Source organism: Rhamphochromis longiceps, linkage group LG19 (assembly GCF_057381845.1).
Source record: "Rhamphochromis longiceps isolate RC_006_pf linkage group LG19, R_longiceps_female_GT1.1, whole genome shotgun sequence".
Lineage (NCBI taxonomy): Eukaryota > Metazoa > Chordata > Actinopteri > Cichliformes > Cichlidae > Rhamphochromis > Rhamphochromis longiceps.
Genome location: NC_140575.1, coordinates 9031485 through 9057700, shown reverse-complemented (window position 1 = coordinate 9057700; position 26216 = coordinate 9031485). Strand labels below are relative to the sequence as shown.

Below are 26216 nucleotides of genomic sequence, written 5' to 3'. Positions count from 1 at the left end.
CGGCACAGTGGTGGCAGAAGAGAGGCAAGGAAACACTGATGTCAGAGGTTAGCCATGTGAACGAATGTATCTGCCTGGCAACAATACAAGGACACACAGACTATCTTCACACAGCATGAGGAAATAAAGGGATCTGTGGGGCAGGATTCCTCTTGTTCTCTCTGTGCTATTCCAGCCGTCATTTCTCAAGTCCATCACACATAAGTGTGCGACGTAACTCAGACCTTCAACCTCCTAAGACCTGAACTCTTTCATGGCATGCATTTTTATTTTTTGCTATTTGGGACCTGATGAATGTAAAAACAAAGAACTATCTTTTTACCTGATGTAGTTTCGGAGAAGAGGATATCAGGCCCTTGTAGAGAAAAATTTAGTATTGTGGTCTAAACAACCCAAAATGTGATGTCCACATAGGTGGACGCCAGGTCCTAGAAGGTTAAATTCCTACATGTTGAATGAAATGATAAAGACAACAAACTCATTAAACTTATAAATATTTAATGTATTACGTGGTGCAATAAATACAACAATTAGTTAATAAAAGCATCAGTCACAGGAAGAAAAACAGAAGTTACAGTAGTTTTGTGCAAATGCAATTTGTTTTTGCTCACTTTCCGTGAACACTCTTAAAACAAGACGTGGAAGTCAGTTTGGCACTTTTAAAGTTGTTTTTTGCTTCCCATCACAATACAAAGTTATTTTTTCCCCCTTTCGCTTTGGACGGCCTGTATAGGGAAGAAAAAGATTGAGCCCTTTGCTGAGATCTAATTCTGCCATCATGAAATCAAATGTTTGCCAACTTGAATCGCAACTGTTCCTTAACATAAATTACAACATCCTCGTTTTGTATGCGGCCGTGCAGCCTGTTGCTATGTAGCTACAGACCCAAGACATTAACCACAACTTCACCTCCATCTTTTTCTTTAAAACTTGAGTTTGTAAGGGCAAATATGTAACCTCGGGCACAGAAATAATAATAACTACACCTGAAAGAACTCCTCGCCGTCTGTAAGGACTGAGGAGTGAAGAGCATGTGCTCAAATTTAACCTTCTCGGAACAGAACGCCTCAAACAATTAGTATCAACGGTCCCCGAGGCCTGAGAAATATTTGGTCAGTCAAAAATCCATTTGCGAGCTGCATTTTTTCTAATAAGCGCAAAAACACCATAAAAAGATCCACTTCCACTTTTAGAGGGTGGCCCCTTTTTTGAACACTGGAGCCAAACTAGAAAAGAACAGAAAAACCTTTAACACTGCATTATCACACTGCAGTATGAGAACGTCACATTTCCGTCCTTCCCAAATAACCAATTAACACCAAACTTTGTTTTTTTGTCCTATAACTTCAGCTACAAAATAGCTAGTCTCCACATACAGGATGAAGACACCAGAGTGCTCAGTCTGCCAGAGAGCTACGTAGCAGTCACACTGAGAGGCTTGTGGAGGGCTCTCTGGGGGTCCCATGTGCAAGAAAGAAGGGACCACCCAACTTTAGTCACAAACTAAATCCTCCTTTTTGCTTATTTCATAGGGGTGGGGCATACTCTGATGCAAAGCTTTACATTTTTGTATCCCAGCTTGTGCTAGGCACGTATCCTAAAAACATATGAATGAAATTTTCTAGATCTTAAAAGAACTGAGACAAAAATGTACGTTTCATTTAAAAGACCAAATGAACTTGAACGAAAGACACAAAACAAATGTAAGAGTGAACATAAATCAGAGTTGCTGTGGTGCCCTGCCCCTTTTACACCATATTTTTGGTTTGTTAGTGAGAATACCTGAATTATCCTGAGCCAGCCAGCGGCCTCCCTGTGTGTGACCTTGACTACTTTACCCTCTGGCTTAGTAAAAACACATTGCTTTAAAGAACGACTCCATGGATTCCTTTCACCAACACTGCTGAAGGACAGATCCTCGCCTGACAACACCTCCTCCCCTGGTGAAAGGGAGAGGGATGGAGTTCTGAATGCAGCTTTAATCTCTGCTTTTCTTAGCTGTAGCCAAGGCACTGCTGGATCTGAGAAACCTGATGTGTCACAACTTATCAGATTCCCAAGTTAGTTTGTTTTTTCTACAAAAAATTTGCATCTGCTTTTGCTTTTTGAAGCTTGTGCGAAAGGAAATGTTTTGTTTTGCACCTTGAATGCTCAATTCACGGTCTTACAAAAATACTATTTGTTGCTTAGAGGTCATTCAAATTCTCAGCAGATATGTAAAATAAATGTGATTATTTTCTCTTTGCTGTACCAGTTTGGTGAAAGGCAATTGTGTCAGAATATATGTCGTGGTATATTCACGTGACATCTCAAACATGCAAAATAGTGTAGACACATTTGTAGCAGTAATTATAGCGTACACTGTTAGTAGTGCTTTCATTTAAAAGTCACAAACATCTTACATAACCCTCACTTCTTTAAGGACCACTTTATGATCTCTTAGCCAATTAAGGTTACAACATCTCTGCTCTTGGACATAAAGCAGCTTTCAAAATGGTCTCCCATACATATTCCCAACAACTATTTCACTGTCAGTCAAGGCAACTCTCTGCAGTATTACATAACTACAGAATGACGGCAACTGTTGTTGCAAACAGACGGCTTAGAGTGCATCTCTGAAACGCTAAAAAGAACATCCAGCTTAAACGATAGTTATCATTTTGTCACCAGAGGATTTAAGTTATATATTATCCCACTCCATTAAAAGAAGCACTGTAATCTGTGTGCATTTTGTTGTCCGTCATTTGTAAGCAGAGGTAATACCCCCCTGCCTCCCCTCCAAGCGGCATTTAATGTTGCACCAAACCCTTGACTTGTTTTGTGAGCACTTGAAAGTGAGTGAAAATCAGAGACTGAGAATTTAGCAGCTCATTTGTTTCCTCAGTTATGTCCTTAAAGAGCTTTTTGAGGGTACTGTAAGTAGAATATATAAAAAGACAAAGAACAATTGCACTTCTTCATAGAATAAAAGAGAAGAACATCAGGAGAGGAGCTAATGGAATGACTAACTTGGGGTGAGCTCCTCCCTTCCTTGTGAGCCCCCCTTTTTTCTGGCTATCTGGAACATGTCAGAGCAACACATGTTAGAAGATGTACTTCACCGCTAGGTTATGTGCTATTTTAAAACTACGCATGATCGCTCCACACCTAGCACACCTAAGACTATATGGCTTGTTCAGGTCAAAGTGGATGGATGGGGCTAGCAGTGCTGGATCACTTAAATCTGCACAGACAGAGAGGTCACCTGGGGAAAAAAACCCAAAACTTGCTAATGATGTAATCACACTGTTTTTGTCTGAAAAGGAAAAAAGCACCGTCAGACAGTTATCCAAAATATGAATTATGAAGGGTACCCATAACACACTGAGGTCTCCACTGATCTAAAAATATGTTTTTAAAGGAGATTATAACAGCAAATGTTCACCTCACTAGCAAGCGTGCCCTCCATTTGAGGAAAATTTTGATTGTAGACTTGAAACGTAGACTGAACAGAAACATTTTTCCTCACTTATCCGTAAATCTCAAAGTTCTCACTGATTACAGACATTTTTTTGGTACAGCAGCCACTGCAATATATCATGCAATTATAGCTGCAGCAGTATTTCTTAAAAGCATATTAGTGTATTGGATTGCACTAATATACTACACTGCTAACCCCATAATGAATGAAAGCCACTGAATCTCCAGATACTGAAGCAGGGTTCCTACACATTCTGCACCTCAAAATTTCATATCTTTTTGACGCAGTTATACTGAAATACTTGTTCAGTATAAATATTATAGATTAGTGGCTCTTTAAATATGCAGCTGTCGCAGCTTTTCCCAGAGAAATGACTGCCTATTAAACACATTTTCTTACAGGTCACAGAATTTCCAAACCTGTGTAGGAACCCTGATAAAAGGAAGACGTGCATAAAACATTAGTGTGACACACAATCGCAGAGCAAACAGTGGAATAACTCATTTAAACAAGACTGTTCTCTGCAACATCACACCACTGATACAAAGCCTTATACCTTTTACTAATCACTTTACTCATGTTAACCCTAATCTAGCCAATATTTAATAAAGCAGTATTTTCCCCCACTTTATTTCATTTTCCCTGTCCTCCCCAAATGCTGCCACTCAAAAGAAGCAGGGGGATGTGTGAATTTTCAGCAAATAGTGGCATAATGAATGATCCACTTCTGGCTGTCTAAACTTTTTGTTTATCATGTGCTGGTGTAAACTAACTAACATTACAACAAACAGAACACAGGGCTATGATGAAGTTTGTGGAGGACCTCGGTAACCCCAGTAATTCAATATGTTTCATGACAGCCTCAGCTGTTTTACAACACTTTGCTGCTGGAATTGAAATCTGGTTAATTGCACTTTCATAAGATTCCCTTGACATGTCTTAAAATAAAGCACTGGGACGGTCTATAGCTATGCGATTAATGGCATCATTCATCAGTTGTCTGTTGCCAACAGGCTGTCCAATGTTTACAGCTCAATGATCAAGTCTTCCTCTGCTGCTGTGTGGCTTACAGACAAGCTAACAGGTGGACCATGGATTGGGTGACAACAGAGGAGGAGCGATTCTTGAGAAACCCCACCAGGGAGCCCACCAGAATCACACGGCTATCCACGCCTGCCCAGAAATAGAGGCATTAATTTGCCAACTGCGATAAACAGAAACGCACAAGGAGTGTGTGGCCCTTCCCTTCAATTGTGAAAGTCGCATAGCTTGCAGACTCAGTGGTATAATCATACTGGTTTAAAGGTGGAGATTTGTGTGGTGCTTGTTCTGATTTGTCTACAGCTGTGAGCAAATTGCATCTCTTGACAAACATGTGTTAATCTAAATTAGCTACCATAACAATGAAACCCAACTCACCAAAGTGCTAATGCTAGCGTAGTCTACAGCATGGCAAACAGCCATACAATTACATAACCACCTTTTCATTGATGATTGAAGGCTCCAAATAAGAAATAAAATGATAAAGTAAATAAGAAAGGACTTCCAGCAGAAGCAGCTTGTGAAGATACATGATGTGTGACCACACACTGACTGCTCTAGTGGAGTGTTCAGCACATATCCCCTTTGCCCTCCCTCACCCCCCACAGTGGTTCCCTTACAAGGTAAATACGACAGATGGAGTGAACATACACGAAGATTCTATCACGGCTCAAAGAGGTCGGGCTGTCCCTGCGACTCCAGCTGACAGTTGAATTGCTCTATCTCCTTGTTGGCCTCAGCGATATACTCTTTAATGAATTCCTCCGTGTCTAGGGTAGCAGCAATGTAAGGAAAACTGCAACACATGCACTCCACACAGCAGTATATAAAGATGCATCTCAGTATTTTTCACTGTTCTTCTGTGTCAAAATCTCAGTCAGTCAAATCAAACTGACTCATGACTATTTCAGACTTTTGTTCTCAAGCCTTAATGACAGGGACATACAGTTTTACAGTAACCCTTGTGAAAAGGATACTGGGATGGAAGTTTGTTTTATCTCCAAAGATGTCAACATATTGGTAACCATTGTAGAAGTAGCCTGGTGGAAGAGGTTCCAAATGTCTGGTCATCTAAACAGAAACATACGATCTCAGGTTCAGTCAAGATTATTGATAAAAGCCACAAGTCCCTCATCTAGCCCAATATTTAAGAATTAGCAAAACCTGATAAATAAAGAACAGACCACAAAAAAGAACAATGGCACCCATATTTAACATCAGTTAGAAAACTGTCTCTATCAGCAAATGTTAATGGTAACCTTGGGAGATTTTTGTGCATTCATTGTTTATCAGATGTGTGTATAATCCTTTGATTTCATAGATGTGGTTAGTGCATCCTAATTTGTAAAATGTTTTGATTTTATTTAGAAACTTCAAACAAATCAAACTCCAAAGATGAGCAATGATTTTGTTCTGGAAACAAAAAACTGGTAAACATGAAATTCTGTAAAAAATATCTAAACGTGAACACACTGGCATGTATGTAGATCAAAAAAAAAAAAGAGGGCGTGCTTTCATCTTTAGTTTCTACAGTCTGCAGCATATGTGTCAAAGTACTCCTGCCTTTGAGTATTTCTGCTTGTTTAGAGCCTTTTATGAAATATTATGTATTGCATGACAATTATCATCAATTATACCTATAGTCCCTATAGTTCTGAGCATGTTAGAAAGTGGAGACTCACGTGGATGCTCTTGATTTCTTGTGGTGAAAGGGTACTTTTGGTCTTCTTAGTTTTCTTTGCCTGCTTCTGTAAACGTAAAAAAAAAACAAAGAAAGAAACAACACGTTATTTTTTTAAAACCTGACTGATGTTGTGTGGTAACATGGCTATACATGAGTGTCAGTGTTCAGTGTCTACCTGCTTGGCGCACAGTCTTAACCAGTCCTTCAGTCCATCCTCAGTGAGACCAACACCATCAAAGAATAGGAAACAGGAGGTGTTGGTCTCTTTGGGACCCTGACTCAGAGGGTCACTGTTGTCTTCAGGGACAATTCTCAGGTTCCCACTCAGTGCATTGTAGCTCACTTCCATCAGCTGGTCTGAGTCTGGAGGTTTCACAGATGAAGAAGCTCAGATTTGAGTCTCAGTAAAGTTCACACCTTGTCTAACACCTGCTACAGCAGCTTCATATGTTACCAGCATGCTGTTGGTGGAGTGTTAATGTTTTAACATCCATACAGGGCTTCTGTTCCCAAAACGGCTCACAGAACCCGTGTGTACAAAACCAGATAAAAGCAAGATAAATACGTCCCACTTCAACAATATGTGTTGGATGTATATCAGCTAAATCGAAAAACTCAAACAAAATAACTACATGGATGTAAATGATACACTACCCAATAGGCAGCTACTAAAATATACATTAAGGGAAAGTCGGAGTCTCAGACACCACACTGGTTTCATACTCTATCTTCCCAACTATACAAATATATTCACACTCGCTGAACATCTCCTCACAGGCACCTGCACTTTCTCCTCATGCAACAACTCTACACACGTCTTAAAATAAAAAATAACAAAAAGAGTGAGAAAATTATGTGAAGCAAACCAAACTAGTGGAATATGGGCTGAGTTCTAAGCACCAGACACCAGAGCAACAACCAAGCAAAATTCCTACCGTCAGGAGCTTCTTTCCTGCCTTGAGAGAAACCTTTTGTCTAATGATTCCCCAAACTGGGAAATGCAAATGTAGATTAAAATATTTCCCAAGGAAAGAAGTCACATTTGGTTTTTGTCATGTTTTTCATAAGCAAGTTCTTCAAAGTAGGATCTGAAATTTTTAAAAGTTAGCAGAAGTATATTGCAAATATATTTTATAAAGAGTAAAATCAAAGGGAAAAATATGTGAATCCTACCAGAAAATCTGACTTTTCCCCAAACATTGTACATATTTCCTTGGAAGGGGCTTGGCCGTAGCGATGACTTGATTGCTGCAGAAAAACAATGCGAGTTTGATCATTTAGTATTGTCGAGCAAATTATGTAAAGTGAAAATTTCCTAGAAAGCAAGTTTGTGACAAGACTCTAAAGCCATCCTTTGGGAGTACAGATGACTTCAAAGCAACGGCTGATAATTACTTCAACACCTCCATATTCGGAGGGAAGGCAGCTCATGTAATCACAACCAAATCCTTCCATCTCATATCTAGAGAGTCTGTCACGAGGCAGGGGGCTTCTTTCCATCTCACCTTTACAGTGGGTGACAAATAGAGGCCTCTCTAGGGGCCGGTTAAAAGCCACGCGCTGCTGGGTGAGGACCAGAGTCCCAGAACCAGAGCAGAAGCGCCCTTTGCACCTGGAACAAAGAACACGTGAAAGTTAAATCTAGACCAAGCCAAATGTTTGTGCTACATTTTGTCTTTGGCTGGAAAGCTGTTTACTCAACCAGCTGCTCACAGTGAAGAGGCCAGTGTATGTGATTTGCTGCTAAAATGCAAGACAAATTTCTAAATGCAGATTCTTTTAACAGCAGGTATAAACAAAACAAACATTTCTCGCTCCTTGATATGAGGGCATCTAAGAAGAATCCCAAACACACCCCAATATACACAAACTGTACAAATTAAAGGCTGAAGATGAGCAAATTAAAACGGGCCACACTCTGGCCAGATACTGTGTATGATCTGAGAGGAGGATTTAGCAGCAGTTCATATTAGGCTGAGCATTGAGGCATGAAGACTGGCTGGACATAGTCCAAAGGAAAAGAGACCCCTCTGTGTATATGGCAACTGCATGGCCAACAGCTTGTTACTGTGCTGCCAGGAGGCAACTGGTGATAGAACACGAGATGCCCTGAGGGGCTTCATGCCAATCAGCTGCCGATACACACACCACTGTAGCTGAGCAGCAATTAAACTGCAGGGAGGCAGGACTGAGGAAAGCCGAAGCAGGAATCAATCTGTCATTCAGCAGCCAAGAGGTTGTGTGTTGACACAGGAGGACATATGGGTGCCTTACCATCCAGGGTAGAGGACGTAACGGGCTCTCAGCATCTGTGGCTCATTGAAGCTGCTCTCAGACAATATCAGATTCATATCTTCATCCCTAATTAGGGAGAAAAATAATAATAAAAAATAGATATTTAACATCTAATATTCTACTGTACCAGTAATCGGTCTGTAAGTGTTTGCATTTTGAACACCAAATGTGACAAAGGAGTACTTTGATCTGTAGCAGACTGTCAATCACAACGATAAAATATTAAGTATAGAATGCATTGGGGAGTGTTCATTACACATTCAGGAGTTAAGTGAGCCGTGCTCTGACCCAGAAGATTTAAACATAGACTCAGAGAGTGGAATAAAATGTAGCCTAGAGTGAATATTTTAGGCAAAGATAAAAGCAGTGAAATGACTGTTTGCAGCATTGATCATGATTCTGTGGGCGCCTACCTGGTGACAGCTCCTCTCTCTGCCAGTATGAAGGCAGCAGTGGGGTTGGCAGAGCGTACCAACTGCTGAACATGCTGCATGAGAGGGTGCTTCTTCTCTGCTGTCAGCCCAGTGAACACCACTGTACTCACAATACCTGACATACAACAAGGCACAAAAAAAGAATGAAAATTCCACAAGAAAATGGATCACTTTCCCAAAAAATACAGAATCTCCTCAGTTTTGTCCCTGCTGAAATACCGTATTTCACACTACATTTAATTTATTGTCCATACCACTGCTTTTTTTCTGCCTGAAAGCAGAATATGCATTTTGATCACCTCACATGAGCTGACTGATATAAAAGGGAACGACATATTTTTTCCCTTCACAGTTCCATGTTTTTCCTCCGCACTGCCCCAAATTAGGATCCAGTAACAAAGATGGGAAATATGATGACAGTAAACCCAAAAATGTGAAAATTCTCACTTGAGAATGTGAAATGGAAAGTAAACCATCTCAAACATACAGTAATGTTTGCACCAATGAGGTGTGAAACGTTTTTATAGCTCCTACTGTATGTAACAACATCTCTAAAAAACATTATTTAAAACTTACTATGTCACAAAATAATCTGTATTAGTATTGTTACTATTTTTACCTCCATCACTAAGTTGTACTTACAAAACACTTTAATTAAATGAAATTGTTTTATTTATATAGTGCCAAATCACAACAGCATTCATCTGAAGGCGCTTTAGGTTGTAAAGAAAAGATACTACAAAAAACAGAGAAAACCCCAACAATCAAAAGACCCCCTATGAGCAAGCACTTGGTGACACTGGGAAGGAAAAACTACCTGTCACCTAGGCAACAAGAGCCTTTTATGTCCATTAAGTGGTGATGTGTCAGCTAGAAAGTGATGCACAACGAGCATATCGTTTTATATAAATGGTGCTTAAGAACTAAAAGTTTTTACCTCCATATTTATTATAAAGCATCTTACATGTCAGCAACTCTAAGGTAAAGAGCATCATATTTCATAAGTCAACACTTTCTAGTACAAACAATACAAAACTTTGGTTAATTGATAAATGGTCTGTAACAATTTATAATGCAGCTACAGGCCGATAAAGAAGAGTCTAGCTTTGCTGCAAACAAAAGAAAATTCTAACTATCTATCGACATGGTCCTTCCTCAGCATTAAACATACTGTGCTGCTGGACAGGTGAATGAAAGTGCAGTGAAACAGACTAGACTAACCTTGGCTGAGCTGCTCCAACAGCTTAGGAAAAGCAAACCTAAAAAACAAAATGACAAGAAGAAATGAGAGAGGAGAACTATAGTTAAATATTAAACATATTCTAGAAACTACCTAATGCAAATTTTCTTTTTGACTGAGACGCTTACTGCTTGCACTATAGGTTCCATACTCAACAACACACAAGAGGTGTATTTAAATGTATTCACTTTTCTGCCCTCTTTATTTTGCCCATGTCCTGTGTCACCACATCATCCTTAATAAGAGCTCTATTTCTGACTAATGAATGCATACCAGCGTTGAGCAGCAATAAACAGACTAATTCCACATTGTGGGCCTTGGCCATAATGTATGACATCAGGACTTTGACTGGCAATGGACCAATGGAACATCTTTCTGTAATTTAATTAATTAAAATTCATTGTAACAATGTATCCGGAGTTTTCATATCGATCTGTGTTATACACCACTTTCTGAAGTCTCCTTACAACCACTACCCTTCTTTGGGAGCCTGCAGGCTTGGGGATCAGCAGTTTGAAAGGCATTTATCTTTCCTGTCCTGACGTAATGAACTGTCTGCATCCATCACAAAGAATAGATCATGACTGACTGATGAGCTTCGCTGAGGGGGGTTGCTGGCCACACATGTGGATCTGGGGGATTAAAGGGCTATGCTGAAGCGGGTGACAGGCAGGTCAGACCTAAGCTGGGCTAACCGTATCCAATTAGCGCCATAGTAGGGGTCCACAGACCTCCATACAATCTGTGGCAACAGACAGGGACAGGAGGCTTGATGAAGATGCCTCAATTGGAAAAGTCACTGCTAACTGCATTGTTAGCTAAATTCTTATTACACATTTTCCACTCCTGAACTAAGTAGGTACTGTGTTTAACTGAAAAGGTAATCACTGCATGATTAATGCATGCAATTCAAGACATATTTCATAAGCCTAGCTTGTGACACAAGCATGGACCATTTTTAGAATTTTGCTCATGCACATCTCCACAGTGGACACAAACAACATCTAACTGAAGTACAGACTTTAAGATTTACTTTAAGGGGTTTACCAAAGTTTTATATATAGTCCCAGATTTTCATAGACTCAGATTTAGGTGCACAACTGACTGACAGGCACTTTCATGGTCATGAGAGGCCTAATCGCTCATTAATTCATGACAAATGAAACAAATAAAATATCTGGAACTGATTCAGTTTTGAACTTGTAGCTGGTAACTGTTCACTGCAACTCTCAGCACGAGGTCCAAAGAGATATTTGCAAGAGGACAGACTCATAAGGTTTAAAATAAAAAATAAAGCTATAAGAGACATAACAAACACTTTAAAAATGGCAAAATTACAATCTGGTGTATTCTTATAAAGAACGAAAGCATTGACCAGCTCAGCAACAACAAAAGACATGAAAGAAAACAGAAGACAACTAAAGTCCATGATTACATAATTCATCACATGGTTCAGACCCCTCACAACACCTCACAACTCAATAACACTCACGAGGAGGCAGACATGCTACTGATAAAGTCTATGATCCAGAGATGCCTTCCTGAATGTAATTACAGTGGATTCATAAAAAGGTGCAAACCACTGGTTACACTCAAGAAGCCCTTAACAGAAAAATTCTTTGGACAGGTGAAACCAGCATTAACCTGTATCAGAATGATGGGAAGACAAAACTGTGGAGCAGGAGAGAAACAGCTCATGACCGGAAACATACCACATCATGTGTCAAACATGGTGGAGACAATATTATAACATGGGCCTTTGGAATTAAGTCTCTAGTGAATGGATAATGACCCAAAGCATGCTATAAAACAAATCAAGACTTTCCTGAATATAATGATGAAAAACAATTACGGTATTTAAAACAGTAAAATTTGTGCAATTACTTTTCAGCCTCTGAAAATGGGGTTTTTTTTTTGCATAAAAATGACTTTAATTCCTAACCAGTACATGGAATTTATATGTGTAGTTAATATTTGTCAAGCTTAATACCCAGAATCTAGTTACTATAGCTTAACTAACAAAGGATGTGTTATATAACGTCTATTGATTTTTTTAAATGAAAGTTCTGATGAAGACAGATGATGGCACAAGTTTTCAAAGCATGCAAAGACTACACCCTTTAGACTGGCCTTGTGTGTATGAAAGCATCAGGGGCTTGGTCAAGCTTGGCCTGCTTTGGAAAAACAGCCTATCAACCGGAGTAGTATGCCATATTGTGTTGAGCTGCTCAGTAAATCTATGACAGTGAGAAGCTCTGTAAACTCCATCTAAAGCCTGTAACAAAAGGAGAGTGAGATTAAATGTAGAGCTGATCCTCTCTGTAAAAAGGGACCCAGCCTTGAGTTTTAATAGCTAAAAGTGTCATGTAACCTTTTCATGGAAACCTCCAGCACTTTAACAATTTATGAGCATCTCCTGTCTGTAATTATCTGGCCTGTCCATATGTTGCTTGAAAATATACCTAAGTGAAACCCTTAATACTGGTGCGTTTGACCTCACTGAAACTCTTAAACTTTGCACAACAAACTGAAATGTGTGTCATTTCAGAAATAATCTTCGTTGGTAGCAAATTACTTTATTGCACATCTGCTCATGTGCTAGAAAAATCTATGGTGGACACACGTGTTTCAGGAAACTAAGCACACAGAGAGGTGAATGGCAAACTATACAACAAAAGTAATATACAATTTTTCATCGTTAACCTGGATCAATGAATTGACTTTAACTGCTGTGAAACTGAGCTGACTGCACTTTCAGAGTCATGGTGATTTACTTACCACTAGTTACTATAATCCAAAATTGTTTTATATCTTAAAAATAGCAGAGAGAAATATCTCAAATCGTACCTGTGCTCGATAAAGGAGGTGAGAGGGTTCACACAGGCAGTAACTGCACCAATTGTGAAGCATGCCTGAACAACTGGGTCAGGATGGAAGAGCACAGCCTGGACCACATCTAGAACATCTGTATATCTGTAAGTAGGAACATTCACAAATGTAAACAATATTGATCTATTCTATACTCAACATCCTGCATGTTTTAATAGTTTCATATTCTAAGCTCTTTTATATTAGATGAATACATCTTTAATATTAAAAAGGTACAAGTCTTATGACTGGTCTGCTTTAGGTCTAAAGCACAAATTAGTCTTAACTGCTAATTTTTTCTTACCCCGGTGTGAGCACCAACAGACGGGGTTTGCCTCTTGTACCTCTTTGGCTCTCCAAGAAGCTGGACAAATACTTTTGGAGATGAGAAGCTGAGAAACTTTCCGGAGCAGGCTCATAAACCACCCACCTGTGAGTGTAATGATTGAAAAACTTGTGTATATTTGGTTGTGTTATAAGTCTGGTATTTACTATGTTATTTGAGAAATGTTGTACCTTTCACATTTGTGGTTTAGCTGGACTGAGAAGTTGCAAAGTATCTTCTTATGGCTTCCTGGCAGTCCAGTGATGATGGTGATGACAACCTTTTCACACATTAAAAAAGCCCACATCAGATATTCATTAAATCAGCTTTATTATAATTAAACTAGGTGCTAGATAAGAAAGCAATCAGAAAATGATTTACTATGTCTACAATCTTTAAAGAGAGAGAGAGAGAGAGAGAGAGAGAGAGAGAGAGAGAGAGAGAGAGAGAGAGAGAGAGAGAGAGAGAGAGAGAGAGAGAGAAGGATTCACTGCATCCTAAGACAACATACTCACCTTGTCTCCCTGACAAGGGGGTATATTCCTAAGCTCTGCAGAGGGAAAGAGCATCCCCAGGTGGTCATACATAATGGGCTCTTGACCAATGCTACTAAGAGCAAAATGCTGAAGAAACCTGGTACAGGCCAGAATACAGGAATCAGTGAACAGAAATGTGGTTGACACAGACCGACATGCCTAGACAAACCTATGATTGCATTTACTGTATTGTGTTTACATGCCATTACTGTCTAAAGAAAACAGCAATTGAAATTACACTGATAATACAAAATAACACTATGGACAGTGAGTATTATGGAACAACGCACAGGACGCTTATTTTGGGTGCAAATGCTTAACACTAGAACTGCGAATGGGGTCATTTTGAACCCTTGGCATTTTAAAAATCATGTAACTCTGTTACATTTCTATTCAACAACTAAAACATTTTGGGATTTGTGGGCTCAAAATGTAAAAAACTATATGATCACTAGAACTGCAGAGGACATTACTTTGACCCCATAGAAATTAATCCAAAACCACTACTGCAGCACACTGAGTTGGCTAGCAACACGACTGTTTACACACATTTTAATATGAAAGCTGCTATAACACGAGCAAAAGCTTGCTCGATGTGATCGGTAAATTAATATATAGTAGAATGTAGTTAGGTAAAAGTTGAGTGCCCGGGTGGGTTTGCTGGCTGTTCTGAAGAGCAAGGGAACTGTAACTGAGCTGAGCAGAGTCCAAGTAAAGAGTGAAATCCAGCAGTTTCAGTTCCTTAGTTTATTTTTATGTTTATTAGTTTACTCTAATTTGAATTTTAACTTTACAACCTGTAATGAAACAATCTAAATAGATTATAAAACAAATAAAAACCTTCTTTAATACTTAAAGTTTGAGAAATTAGATGATAATTAACAACTTAACTTCTTCAAGAAGTTAATTATTTGCCATCAATGCTGTTGTGGCAGGACGAGGTCAAAATGACGCCTCCTGGTGGTTTTGAGGACTTTGGGATTCTGGCAGTTCTAGTTTTGAAGCAGCTGGAGTTTTAATTATACGGGCTAACAAACAAAACAATGCAAAATAAGTGCTTTATGCATGTTTTGGCTCTAGCTATGCAGACTGGGGGAAAAGAATGCATTTCTTATTTTGGCTCTTTGATCATATATACTCTGTGTCAGCATAATAGACCTAAGAAGTGTAGATGGTCAACACTAGGGCTGGGCCATATTATACCGTTCACGGTAATACCGGTATAATGTTAGGCAACGATAGGAAAATGAAATATCGCGATAGAATATGAGTAAAACGCGCATGCGCAGTGCCTTTGTTTTCATACGCACATGGCCGATTGTTGAGTGAAACAGATGAACCAGAATTGGTTTGTAAAAATGGTGCAACTTCCGTGATGTGGAACTGGTTTGGTGTTTGTCCGTCAGATACACAACAAAGCACATTTTTTTGCAGAACATGCAAGCGGCCGTTCTAAGATGCTCTTAAATCTGGGAGTAATCTGGGTCCTAAACTCCGTATCTTCAGGTCAAACAACACTGCAGCATCACTTAGAGTTAAAAACTGTCTAAATTCTTTCATCTTTAATAAAACGATCAGCATTGCTGCTTTACCAGGTGTAACTATAAAGTTTAACTTCCAGGCATCCATGAAAACAAAATGTATTACATTTAACGGAGTTAGAAGTTAGCAGGAAGCTAGCGGAAGTTAGCTCGCTAGTTTCGCTAGTTACCTAAGCATGATATTGCATGTTCTGACTAAGAGATTTCTGAAAAAATTCAAACGTACAGCTCTGCTATCACTTCCAACATAAATGAAGACAGGAAACTAAACAGCAGTGACGTTTGTAGGGTTACTGAAGTTTGGCTAGCTGGTATATAATGATGTGCTACGTGATCGCTAGCGACACAGCTATGTTAGCATAACATAAACAGTGAAGCTGGAGGACGAACACTAACACTTTTCCACTTATAAAAGTTAACGTGAAGGTTCTTCATGGTTAGAGACAAATGCAATCGCATGGCAGGATGCTGTAAACGGACCAAACTTCAGTCAGGAGAACAACTGAGATAATCCATCCACAATACGAGGTTAGTCATTAATATACTGCAACAACATGGGAATAGAGCAGCTATCAGAGAATTCAACATTAATGAATCAATGGTACAGAAGTGGAGGAAGCAAGAAGAATGAGTTTAATAAAGTTTGATTTATCTGACTGCTTTGTTTCGCTTAATGTGCCTTATAATCCCGTGCACCTTATGGTCCGAAAAATGCGTACTGCACACTGCAGTTTAATGTTGCAAAGCACCTCTTTTTAACTTCAGTGGATATTATACATGGTTATGCTCAGGATGTGTCAGCCCATTTCTACTGGAAATGCCTTTTGGTTAAACTTTCAGCAAGGAATTTGCATTTGCACTGTTACATTTTTATAAAGCTTTAATGTACATAAAAACCAGCTTCTTGTTTAAGTGAAAATAAATGGAAGGTTGTCTTTTTGCGCTAGTAATGTTGTGGAGTTGTATTTTGTCTCACATCAATTATATCGTCGGTTATATCGTTATCGCAAATTTTCAAATATATATCGTGATAAATATTTTTGGCCATATCGCCCTGCTCTAGTCAACACTGATTGAAACAGTGCAACACAGGCTTAAAAGCTATTTTGGGAGTGCATACTCATGATTAAGCAACACCTAGCATCAGGTTTTACTACTTGTTTGATCCAGTTCTGGAGCACTCTGTTGCTACGTGTGTACTAACATTTCCTGTCCTGGCAGCTGACAGTATGAAGTCTTCAGGCTGCCTCTGCGTTTGGCCATTGGTGGCTCCTGACTGTCGTGCAGCTTCTGCAGCTTGGTGTGCCTGAAAGAGGAAAACAGAATGTCTACCCTGAAACAAATCTACTTATCTGTCTACCTACTCAAATGATCATACTTCACAATAGCTGAAACTGGCAAAGCAAGCACTGTTTGCTTACATATTTTTCTGGTTCCACGTCAGGTTGTCTTGGTCCAAGAATTGCAGAGCGAGTCCAGAGCTTTTCCACACAGACAAAACCTACAAAAATAAGATAACAGGTTTATACAAGTACAACTGTGGCTTTAATGGGAATAATATAAAGAGAAAGGGGGCTAAAACACATTTTAGTATATAGTAGACAAATAAATAATGACATTCTTGTGCCAACAAGAGAAGTGTTAATTGGATATTCTTAATAATTAATTAAAATGATAAATTCACCAGAAAAAACAAACAAACTTAATGGACAAACTTGCTAATGAGATTTTACCCCTCTCACCTTAGAGTAGAAGGCCCTCTGGCTCTTAGACCTTGGAAGTAGAGCAAAGACCAGACACCTATCAGAGCTGTGGAGAGGGAATGGAAGGTGGGGGAGCAAGCTGTCCTCATACTCTACAAACAGAGAAGCCACAGTGCTGTAGTCCTGGTGATAAAACGACACACAAAACACAAGAAGTAGGAATGAGAAATCCAATATAATATGTTTTATCATACTTTTACATGGAAGGTACTGAAACTCTGAATTTTAACTGTTAAACAGATGTTGCACAGAAATATATAGGTGTGTAAAGATGAACTACCATATGAGAGCTAAAAATGTAGCTCTCATATGATAAAACGAGTAGTTTTATGCATACCGGATTGTAAAACTTGACTTTGTTGATGTGATCCTTGGAAATAGTGATGCTTCCATATTGAGAATGGATAAACAGTCCCTCAGAAAAGAAAATGATCTTTCCTGAAATCAAAATTTGAATAAAACACATTTTGAATGATTGCAGGAAAATCAAAATAGAAAATGCTAAATTCCTCCCAGGTTTTTCAACAATGCTCACCTTCTTCAGGAGCTGAGAGGTGGCTGCTGGACAACACATATGCAGCATCTGCTGCAGTCAGAACTTTTCCCAAACAAGTACCATCGTCATCCTGTTTAAAACAAATAATGTAGATCATCAGGTTGTACATGAAGGACTTAGACAAGCAACCTGTAGTGCTATGAGCAGAGGCTTTGGAACCTACCTTAGTGAGCTGCTGAGCTTGTTCAGACTGCTTGACATCAGATTCCATCTGAAAACAAAATGACAATAAAAAATCAAAAGTCAAAGAAAATGCTATGTTTATATCACAGATTCAGCATAGGTCTGTCAGATTACTTCAAATATTGGTCCTGATTTCTACATTCAGTACCACACATACCAGCCAGCAGGCGTAGCGAGGCACTGTTGCAGTCAAGATGGTGTAGCAGCTGTCTGAGGACACAGTGCCATCTACAGGAGAAGAACCAGACATGTTTAACGTGGGGAAACAAAAAACAAGCCAAAGAATGACAAACACAAGATGTACAACAAACACAACCCATGGCACGGAAAATAAGATATCTTTGTACTACTGTGATGACTGTAGATGACTTTCAGCTTTTTATGTTTGCAGTGGATTTGTAATGTTAATTATGTATATCAAACTTCCTTTGCAGATTGAATCAGCAATCCATTCAAATCTAATCTGCACTGTACCTCTCTGTTGAATGTTGATACTGGACTCCAAGAAGGATTCAGAGAAGACTACAGATCCCAGTTCCCCCCTGTCCCACTGCAGGTCTGGGATGTCATGGACAATCAGGGAAGCCTTAAGGAACATAGAATTATTGCAAATGTAGAACATTGTGTACACAAATAATTTTATCAAAAACCTTTGATCAAACAAGTTATAATGTGCTTCTCTAACTTACTGTTTTTATTACGTAGCGGCTGTCTTCATTAGTGAGAGGAATTATCCTGAAAACAAATAAGAAAAAAAGTTTTAAGAAAGCATCAATTTGGGATATAGTTTTCAGATAACACAATGAAAACACTGTTCACTGACTTCCCCATATTTGAATGCTTAAACAGAGGTTCGGGGCAATACTTCAAAATGTTCACTATCATCGTGATCTATATTGCAAAAAAAGGGCTGTAACGATAATCCATAACACTGACCTACTTCCTGATAATATTCTAAAACTGTTATTTAAAGGAGATGGAGAACACAATTTGAGGGGGAGTTAAATTCAAATAATTTTTGTGGTTTTTTTTGCATCTCTGTATTTGGAGTAAAGCTGTGGAACAGACTGAGTGATGAACTGAAGCAAAGTCCAAAAGCAAGGTACAATGAGGAAGAAGGGCTTTTATTGGGTGTTCCCACCCACAACTTAACCTATATGTGTGTACATGTGCATGTATACGTATGTGCATAATTTGGCAAAAGAAGGATTTATGTTAGGACAGAACATAAAAAGGAAGTAAAGAGCTGACTATTAGTTACTAAATATGTTAAATTATTTACTGATTATTATTTTCCTCATGTTTTTGTCCTTTTGTTTGTATTTCTGTATATCTACAAATCTTTGTATATTAAGCCACAAGCAAATTTGAGAACGTGCAGATAACACCCACATTCCTTGCTTATTCACTGCTTGAATGGTGAATTCACATTTGGACCTGTAGAGAGCAAACACAAGAGCAAAGGGATATAACATATACTTTAAACCTTTGATCAAGGTCTGACACAGTTGATGATTGAAAAAAAAAGTAATCAATTGCTACCTGAGAAAACTGCGATACTGGCTTAAATTCATCGAGTCCAATGACATCAGAAAGGTGTTCTCAGCCACATCCTTAGCCTACAAAGGATTACACAGTGAACAACTGTATATGCTAGAGTACATGCTGTAAAGCCAATGCTAAAATCTGTGTACTTTTTCTCTAACCTTGGTAGCGCTGGTGGTACAGGAGTAGCATTTGATTCCCGACAGAACTGCTTGAATGGCAGCTGAATAAATCTGTGACAAAACTCTGAAGAAAAAGAAAAGTTTTCGTTAGATATTCTCAAACGTTTGACACCCAACAGCTTAAAGGGAAATGAAAGATTAAAAATTAAACACTTACAAGACGTCTGTCTTCTTTTGCTCTGTGTTCTGATTTCCTGTGAAAAATACAAGGGGAAAATGTTATTACTGCTTTAACTATGGGTTAATATATCATATATTGCAGTCTCTGAAGTACTAAGGACAACAAAGTAAATATAAGATGTTCTAAATATGCAACAGATGAATAGACACAAGTAAAGTCACACAATAAACTTCACCAAGATATGGGTTGTGGGTAGTCCCAAAGAAATAGGTCCGAGCGCAGGCTAGAGGTCCTTTGGGAGCCACACACTGGAGAATCTAATGGGGTAAAAGGTGTTTTGTATGAATGACATGAACAGCAGAACGTTCCCACTTTACAAACAACACAAGTAACAATATTGAGACCCAGAATTTGCAAACTGACCTACATCTCTTATTTACAGGAGGACATATTAACAGACTTAAGTGCTCCAGATGACTTATCAAAATGCTGCCCAGTAGATGGTGCTGCAGCTAATTTTTTCTCTTTTAATTGAGTAATTTGTTTTATAGCACATTCATTAGAAGTGGAAAAAAATCCACTCCATTTGAAATAGTGGAGTCTTAACAGAGGTCTTTGAACCTAATAATCACTTTGGCATTTGTCCAGTCATTACCAAATGTTTTATAGTAATGGGTGTAGATGTAGGGTTATATTATTTATTGATGATTTAAATGTCTGCTTCGTACTTGCTCTCTGCTCTACCCCAGAGAAGTTATTATCCTTCACTATGCTGCTGTTCCTCACCATGTGTCTGGCTGCAGAACCTTGAGGCCCTGTGTTGCGGACCTGATGACTCTCTGAGGGAAAGTTGAATAAATAGTTCTCCAGATCTTCTAAGGCAGAGTGTTTCCCAAACAACACATAGGGCTGCTGGCATTTACTGAAATAAAGAAATGTTTCACTGAGAAAAGGTGTGTGTTTATTTCATTCCATGCCAACAAGACCACAGATAAACATCATTTCAATATTTACACACGAGTGAATACAAAGAATACCTTTTATCTGTGATTTTTCTTGAGATCAGTCCATGAAGGTAATAGGAACGGAATGCCTGCAGATTGTTGAGAATACACTTTATGCTCATACAGGTACACTCTACTTCTGTTAGACTGATAAAACCCCCTGCTGTCTGCAAATACTCTTTGCATTTGTTATAAACTGCATAACATTTGTGCAGACAATCTTTTTTCAGCTGCTACTCTTTGCAACAGAACTGGCAACAAAGTCTGATTAGTCATTCAATATTATGACTAATTATTATGACAATATTAAATAATATTTAATATTATTTATCTTTTCACTGTGTAAAAAAAGCAGTTGATGTCTCTTTTTTGGAAAAAGTATATCCAGAAAAAAATCAGAACAATTTAAATTACTCCAAATATCACACAGCAGTTATTCTAGTTTTGTGAGGATATGAAGGCATAAATGTACCTCCCCTGCTTGTGCTTCAGAGAGCTCCAAGATAGAAAGATGACTTTCCAGGTCCATGCCCGAGAAGAAGCCATTCCACTGTTTCTCAAAGTTGACCAGGTCCTAAAACAAAACCAACAGCACTCAGGTAATACGACATATCTCTTTACATACAGTACCGTGGAGTCCCTCATTCCTCTGTTTTTCTTGGAAAATGGGAAATAGGTGCAGGGATTTAATAAAACATAGTTTCTAGAATTCTAATGAGCTTGAAAGTCAATATTTGGTATGACCAGCTTTATTATTCAAAACAGCATAAACTCTCTTAAACAAGCTTTCCTATAATATGCTAAAGTAATCTTCAGCAATAGTCCTCAGGATTCTTGAAGGAAAGACTTTTGTCCTGTTTCTCTGTCAAAATGATCCCACTGCTTCAATAATGTTGAGGTCCAGAATTTGGGGAGGCCAATACATGAGTGATAATTTTCCAGTGTGTGGTTTTCTACCCAGTTATGCTTTCTTAGGATTATTCACGTCCTGAATAATAAAACTGTCACCAAGCTGTCATCTAGACACTTTCTAAATGTTAATGCATGGCGGATCAAAATCTACCTGTGCTTTTCTGCATTCATAACATGATCAGTTTTGGTAAGATCCCAACACCACTGGCTGACATTCAGTGCTAAACCATGACAGGGGTTCCAGATGTTTTTACAGATAGTTGTAGAAACTCACTGTTGTCAATCTCGCTCTACATACAGTATAGACAACAATTTTAACCAACAATTTCATTTGTACTCATCACATATAAGAACTGTTGACACCGTTTTTCAGTCTAGGTCTTGCACATTTTATGAGTTTTTGACAGCCACTCTTCAATCAAGATAATTTCTGATGAGGTTTCAGTGAACACTAGATGGATCAACTAAAGGACTGGATTCATCTGTCAGGTCCTGTGTCAGGTATTTGCTGATATGACTTTCAAATACTGTTCATTTGCCATAGATAGTTTTTTAGACCTACCATTTCTTCTTTTGTCCTCTACTTGTCCAGTATCCGCATTTTGTAAGTGACAATGTCCCCAGTTAATACGTCTTTGGCTAATAGCGCTGTAGGAATCACTTTGTTGGATCAAAAAATTTTTTTTTGCTTGTCAATCTGTTATTTTTTTATATTTTTTGTAGATTCAGTTATGGAAATCAGCTCAAATTATGTGTTCCCATGATAGGCTGTTAGTGAAAAAGTGGCTAAAGATACAATTGGAAATTGAATTGGTGGTTATTAATTGAACTGAAAAAGTGAAAAAGCAGCCAATGTCAAGAAAAAACCTTTGAATGATTGCTGAAGACCACGTCAGCAATTACAAGAAAGTCTAGCAAAATACAGATTTAAACCATTTCACAGTACTGTGCTTACTATGACTTGTAGTTACCAAATAATGATTTATATATTAATGGCTAGTCCAAAAAAAATGATTCCTAATAGCGGCACTGGATTTTTGGCAATTTAAAAAAACTTCAGATGTCAGATGATGAAGTACTGTAGGCCTCGCCACTAAAAGTAACAAGAAACTTTCAAATTTGGTAAAGCTGACAGAAAATTAAACTCATTGTTACCTCTGTGAGGAGATTATCCAGCGACACTGGGTCGAGTCTGTTGTAAACCTGCCACAGATTCTCACTCATGTCCATTAGCTGCATAAGTAGAGATACATAAAACAAACAAACAAACAAACAGAAGCATAGGATCCTAAGAACTTTCTACATATTGTAGTTTCTTTTGCTGTTAGGCTTTACCTTGTATTTCATGGTAAAAAAGCTTCCTCCACCAATGCCTTCCAGAGCAAAAGCTTGAAGCAGAGGCCATTTTTCCACCATAAACATATCGAACTTCTGGATTTGTCCTAAAATTAACAGAAACTAAGTTTAACTAGGTTTTGTTAATTGGGAGGTCTCATTTCAGAAGTAGATAAAACTAACACAACAACATGAATTACAGTTTAAGAAGACATTTTAATTTCTTTGAAAGACACAAGTAGTAAATGATGGGGAAATTAAAATGTAAAAACATGTACCTTGCGAGCTGTAAGGTACTCCAATGTGATAACAGTCCTGCACCATTGCAACAAAACTGGAGATTTTAAATTCTTCTGCTGCTTCTTCATCTTCATACTGCAAGTGGAAGGAAAAAACGACAGTAAATGTAAGCTTTAGAATAGAATAACAGAATTACAAACACTGCTACAAAGAAACACATTTTAAAGGAAAATCCTCTTTATGTCATTGATGACAATAAATGCGCTATCATTGTGCAGTCAATGAGTTAAACATGCAACCTGTTAAACCTAAGTACTTCTTAATTAATCGACTAAACAGGAACTGTAATAAAGTGAGAGGTATAGTTTTTTTTCTCCTTCTTCTTCTTATTTATCTATTTATTTTTACCTCTGTTTCTGTCATGCAGTACAGGTGTAGGTTTCTCCAGTGGGACACATAGGGCAACAGGTAACTGTAGTTCAGTGGGTTGCAGTACAGGTGAACACAGTCCACCTTAATCAGCAGGATTACATCTGACACAAGGACAAGTGATGTGTCAACGCTGATAAAAACTAAAGCATGCACAAAAATATGACATGCATATGGAGACCCACACTCACCATCCAGCATTTCTTCAGGAAATTCCTCAAGGCCATGCTCCAGATTCACCTGGTTTTGTTCATATAGTCCATAGAACAAGTATTTTGCCAGCTCAGTGCACCCCTCATTATATCTGCTATCAATTCCTAAAATAGAGAAAAATACAATAAATAAAGTTTATGGCTTTGGAGTGTCCAGAGAAAATATTCAATTCACTTTCTATTCTGCTTAACAAACTTTGTTTTAGCCTTAACAACTGACACATCAAAGTTTCTGACTTAACATACCGAGAGAGCACAGGATGCCATCAGGAATGGCAGTGCCACTTCCACAGAGCAGAGCCTGAACTTGACGCAGACGACAGCAACTGAAAAGCATGATAAAAAACAACAACCCATAAATAAGTACAAAGTCATGGCTTTCATGGTTATTGATGATGCATTTTAGATAGAAAAGTAATTCTTCTTTTTGGAAAGATAGAGCTTTTGTTATGCCAAATTTACGGAAGCTAATGAAGTTGCATGTAATTGGCAATTTGAGCCCATTTAATTGCAGACTGATATCAGACTGACTGTTGTGTGGCTTTCCTGACAGTATGCTTGATAATCTCATTTTGTGGCAAAAATAAAAAATAAAATAAGATAAAAACAAAGTGATAAATTACAATATACGTTATTGCAATATTCAGTATATCGCAAAACGTTAAAAATCGCCACAATATGCTACCGTGAGTAGTATTGTCGTGTTGTGGGGTGTCTGGTGAGTCCTACCTCTAGAAATAATATAGCTGTAACACAGGTTCACCTAATAAAACACTCAATAGTATCAAGCATTAACTTATTTAATAGGATTCGCTTAGATAATTTTAGAATTCTTCGTTTACTACGCTGTTAAAATTGTAACAACATAAACTGCCTCCACTGGGATGCATTGAATGAGAAATCCCCGGCAGGGGATAGCAAAACTATTATGCAGCTTGACCAGATGTTTTTATTAATAAAAAATATAAACTTCAGCTGGTTTGAAACGTTGATAATGTGGGCATTACTATACGCTATTCAGTCAAAATTAATAACGATAAATGGCGTTGATACGTCGACTAGTAACGGAGAGTGGTTCTGTCTAACGTTAGCTACGTTAGCATGGCAGCTACGGTGAAGCATTTTCTAACAAAACACAACTCGATTCAAACATCACCTCACGGCTGGGTTGATTCCAGAGAATTTCCCGTTAACTTTCCTTATACTTGACATTGTAATTGTTGTCACCGTTCACACAAAACCGACAAAGCGTTGCGTATTTTTCCGTATCGGGCCGTGTAACTACATTTTCTTCTCCATCACCCTGGAGAGTGTCTACAGAAGATAGCATAGCAACGGAGCGAACGATTTCAATAATTGGGGGGGTTACTAAACCAGCATATAAGTACTTCCGGGCAAACTTTACAATATAAGATTATGATTTGATTTACTCCCGACACAGTTTTATAGTATTTCGCGTCGTGTCGGACACACCAATCCATTATAAGAAATAAAATTTTCGGGTTTTAACAGACGATGCCCCCGTTGTCACGTCTTAGTACGGTCTTGTTTTGGGCCGTTTTGACAGCAGCTGGCAGTTTCACGCAGCTTCTAGTGATGCTGCAATCCTTCTGCGATCACGTACGGGGGAAAACAGCTGCATACTGTAGTGTGTCTTTATTCTAACGTGGCGTGTTATAATATAGCTATGTGTTATTACTGCTCATTTAATGGTTTCTTGGGGATTTTCTTCCTTGGAATTTTTATTAGTAGTAATTCATCGGAGATGAAGTGTTCACAGGCTGTTGAACCACAGTATATTTGGCATGCCATGACTCCAAAGTAAACTTATGTTTCTTGACGGTCTGCAGTGTGGCTGATTCAGCTGTTATCCAGATTAAAAAAAACAAAAACAATTACCGGATGTCTTGCAGACTGGCTCCATGGTGCAGAGGGCAGTAAATGATTAAAGTAGGAAAGGGCAACCGGATCAGGCAAGCTGATTATGTGTTTGCAAATTCCCACAATGGTTCCATTTAAAATGTTCACCTTGTGCAGACACTGACATTATGAGCGCTTCCATCTTAGGCGGAAGCACGTTATCTTAGGCCTGTTGTGTTAAGATCAAGTCTTTACTGAATTTTAAAGTTTAGCATGGAAAACTGCTTTGTGCACCAAAATTATTTGAAGTAATGCTTTTTTTCTTTTGTATTCTCAAACCTAAAGTGAAGCACAAGGAAAATACATGTTCATCCAGGCGTGAACGGTGGAATGCACTTCCTTGACAGTTGAACTTGTAGTGCCACATGTTGTAATCCAGAAGCATCCTGT

General features: G+C 38.4%; 1 protein-coding gene across 2 annotated transcripts; it reads right to left on the bottom strand.

Moving 5' to 3' along the window:
- Nucleotides 1-481: 481 nt before the first annotated feature.
- On the bottom strand, nucleotides 482-25249 carry dnaaf9 (dynein axonemal assembly factor 9). 2 transcript variants are annotated; one of them, XM_085391071.1, is made up of 37 exons: nucleotides 25063-25249; nucleotides 24153-24232; nucleotides 23886-24011; nucleotides 23674-23798; nucleotides 23304-23400; nucleotides 23026-23132; nucleotides 22846-22893; nucleotides 21251-21352; nucleotides 20812-20867; nucleotides 20561-20696; nucleotides 20010-20091; nucleotides 19811-19847; nucleotides 19633-19717; nucleotides 19469-19545; nucleotides 19319-19363; nucleotides 18616-18661; nucleotides 18401-18512; nucleotides 18084-18154; nucleotides 17907-17954; nucleotides 17723-17813; nucleotides 17525-17625; nucleotides 17167-17310; nucleotides 16846-16925; nucleotides 16629-16730; nucleotides 13863-13980; nucleotides 13539-13627; nucleotides 13327-13452; nucleotides 13002-13127; nucleotides 10136-10173; nucleotides 8894-9029; nucleotides 8460-8546; nucleotides 7691-7797; nucleotides 7359-7433; nucleotides 6361-6548; nucleotides 6184-6249; nucleotides 5479-5572; nucleotides 482-5271 (listed from the first exon to the last, which is right to left on the bottom strand). In XM_085391071.1, exons 1-37 carry the CDS (start codon nucleotides 25116-25118, stop codon nucleotides 5165-5167), a joined length of 3411 nt encoding a protein of 1136 aa, XP_085247197.1. In that variant the 5' UTR covers nucleotides 25119-25249; the 3' UTR covers nucleotides 482-5164. The 2 variants fall into 2 exon arrangements, with proteins under 2 accessions (XP_085247197.1, XP_085247196.1); XM_085391070.1 differs by having other exon boundaries at nucleotides 22846-22923; nucleotides 25063-25248.
- Nucleotides 25250-26216: the final 967 nt, after the last annotated feature.

Bases quoted from the DNA above. Each gene is read 5' to 3' on its own strand.
- dnaaf9 (XM_085391070.1), bottom strand. From the start codon at position 25,118: ATGTCAAGTATAAGGAAAGTTAACGGGAAATTCTCTGGAATCAACCCA. The intron at 18,662-19,318 runs GTGGGTGTTATC...ATTTGTTTTCAG, and splicing joins GCAGTGAATAAGCAAGGAAT to GATAATTCCTCTCACTAATG. The intron at 17,626-17,722 runs GTGAGCATTGTT...TTTTGATTTCAG, and splicing joins CCTCTCAGCTCCTGAAGAAG to GAAAGATCATTTTCTTTTCT.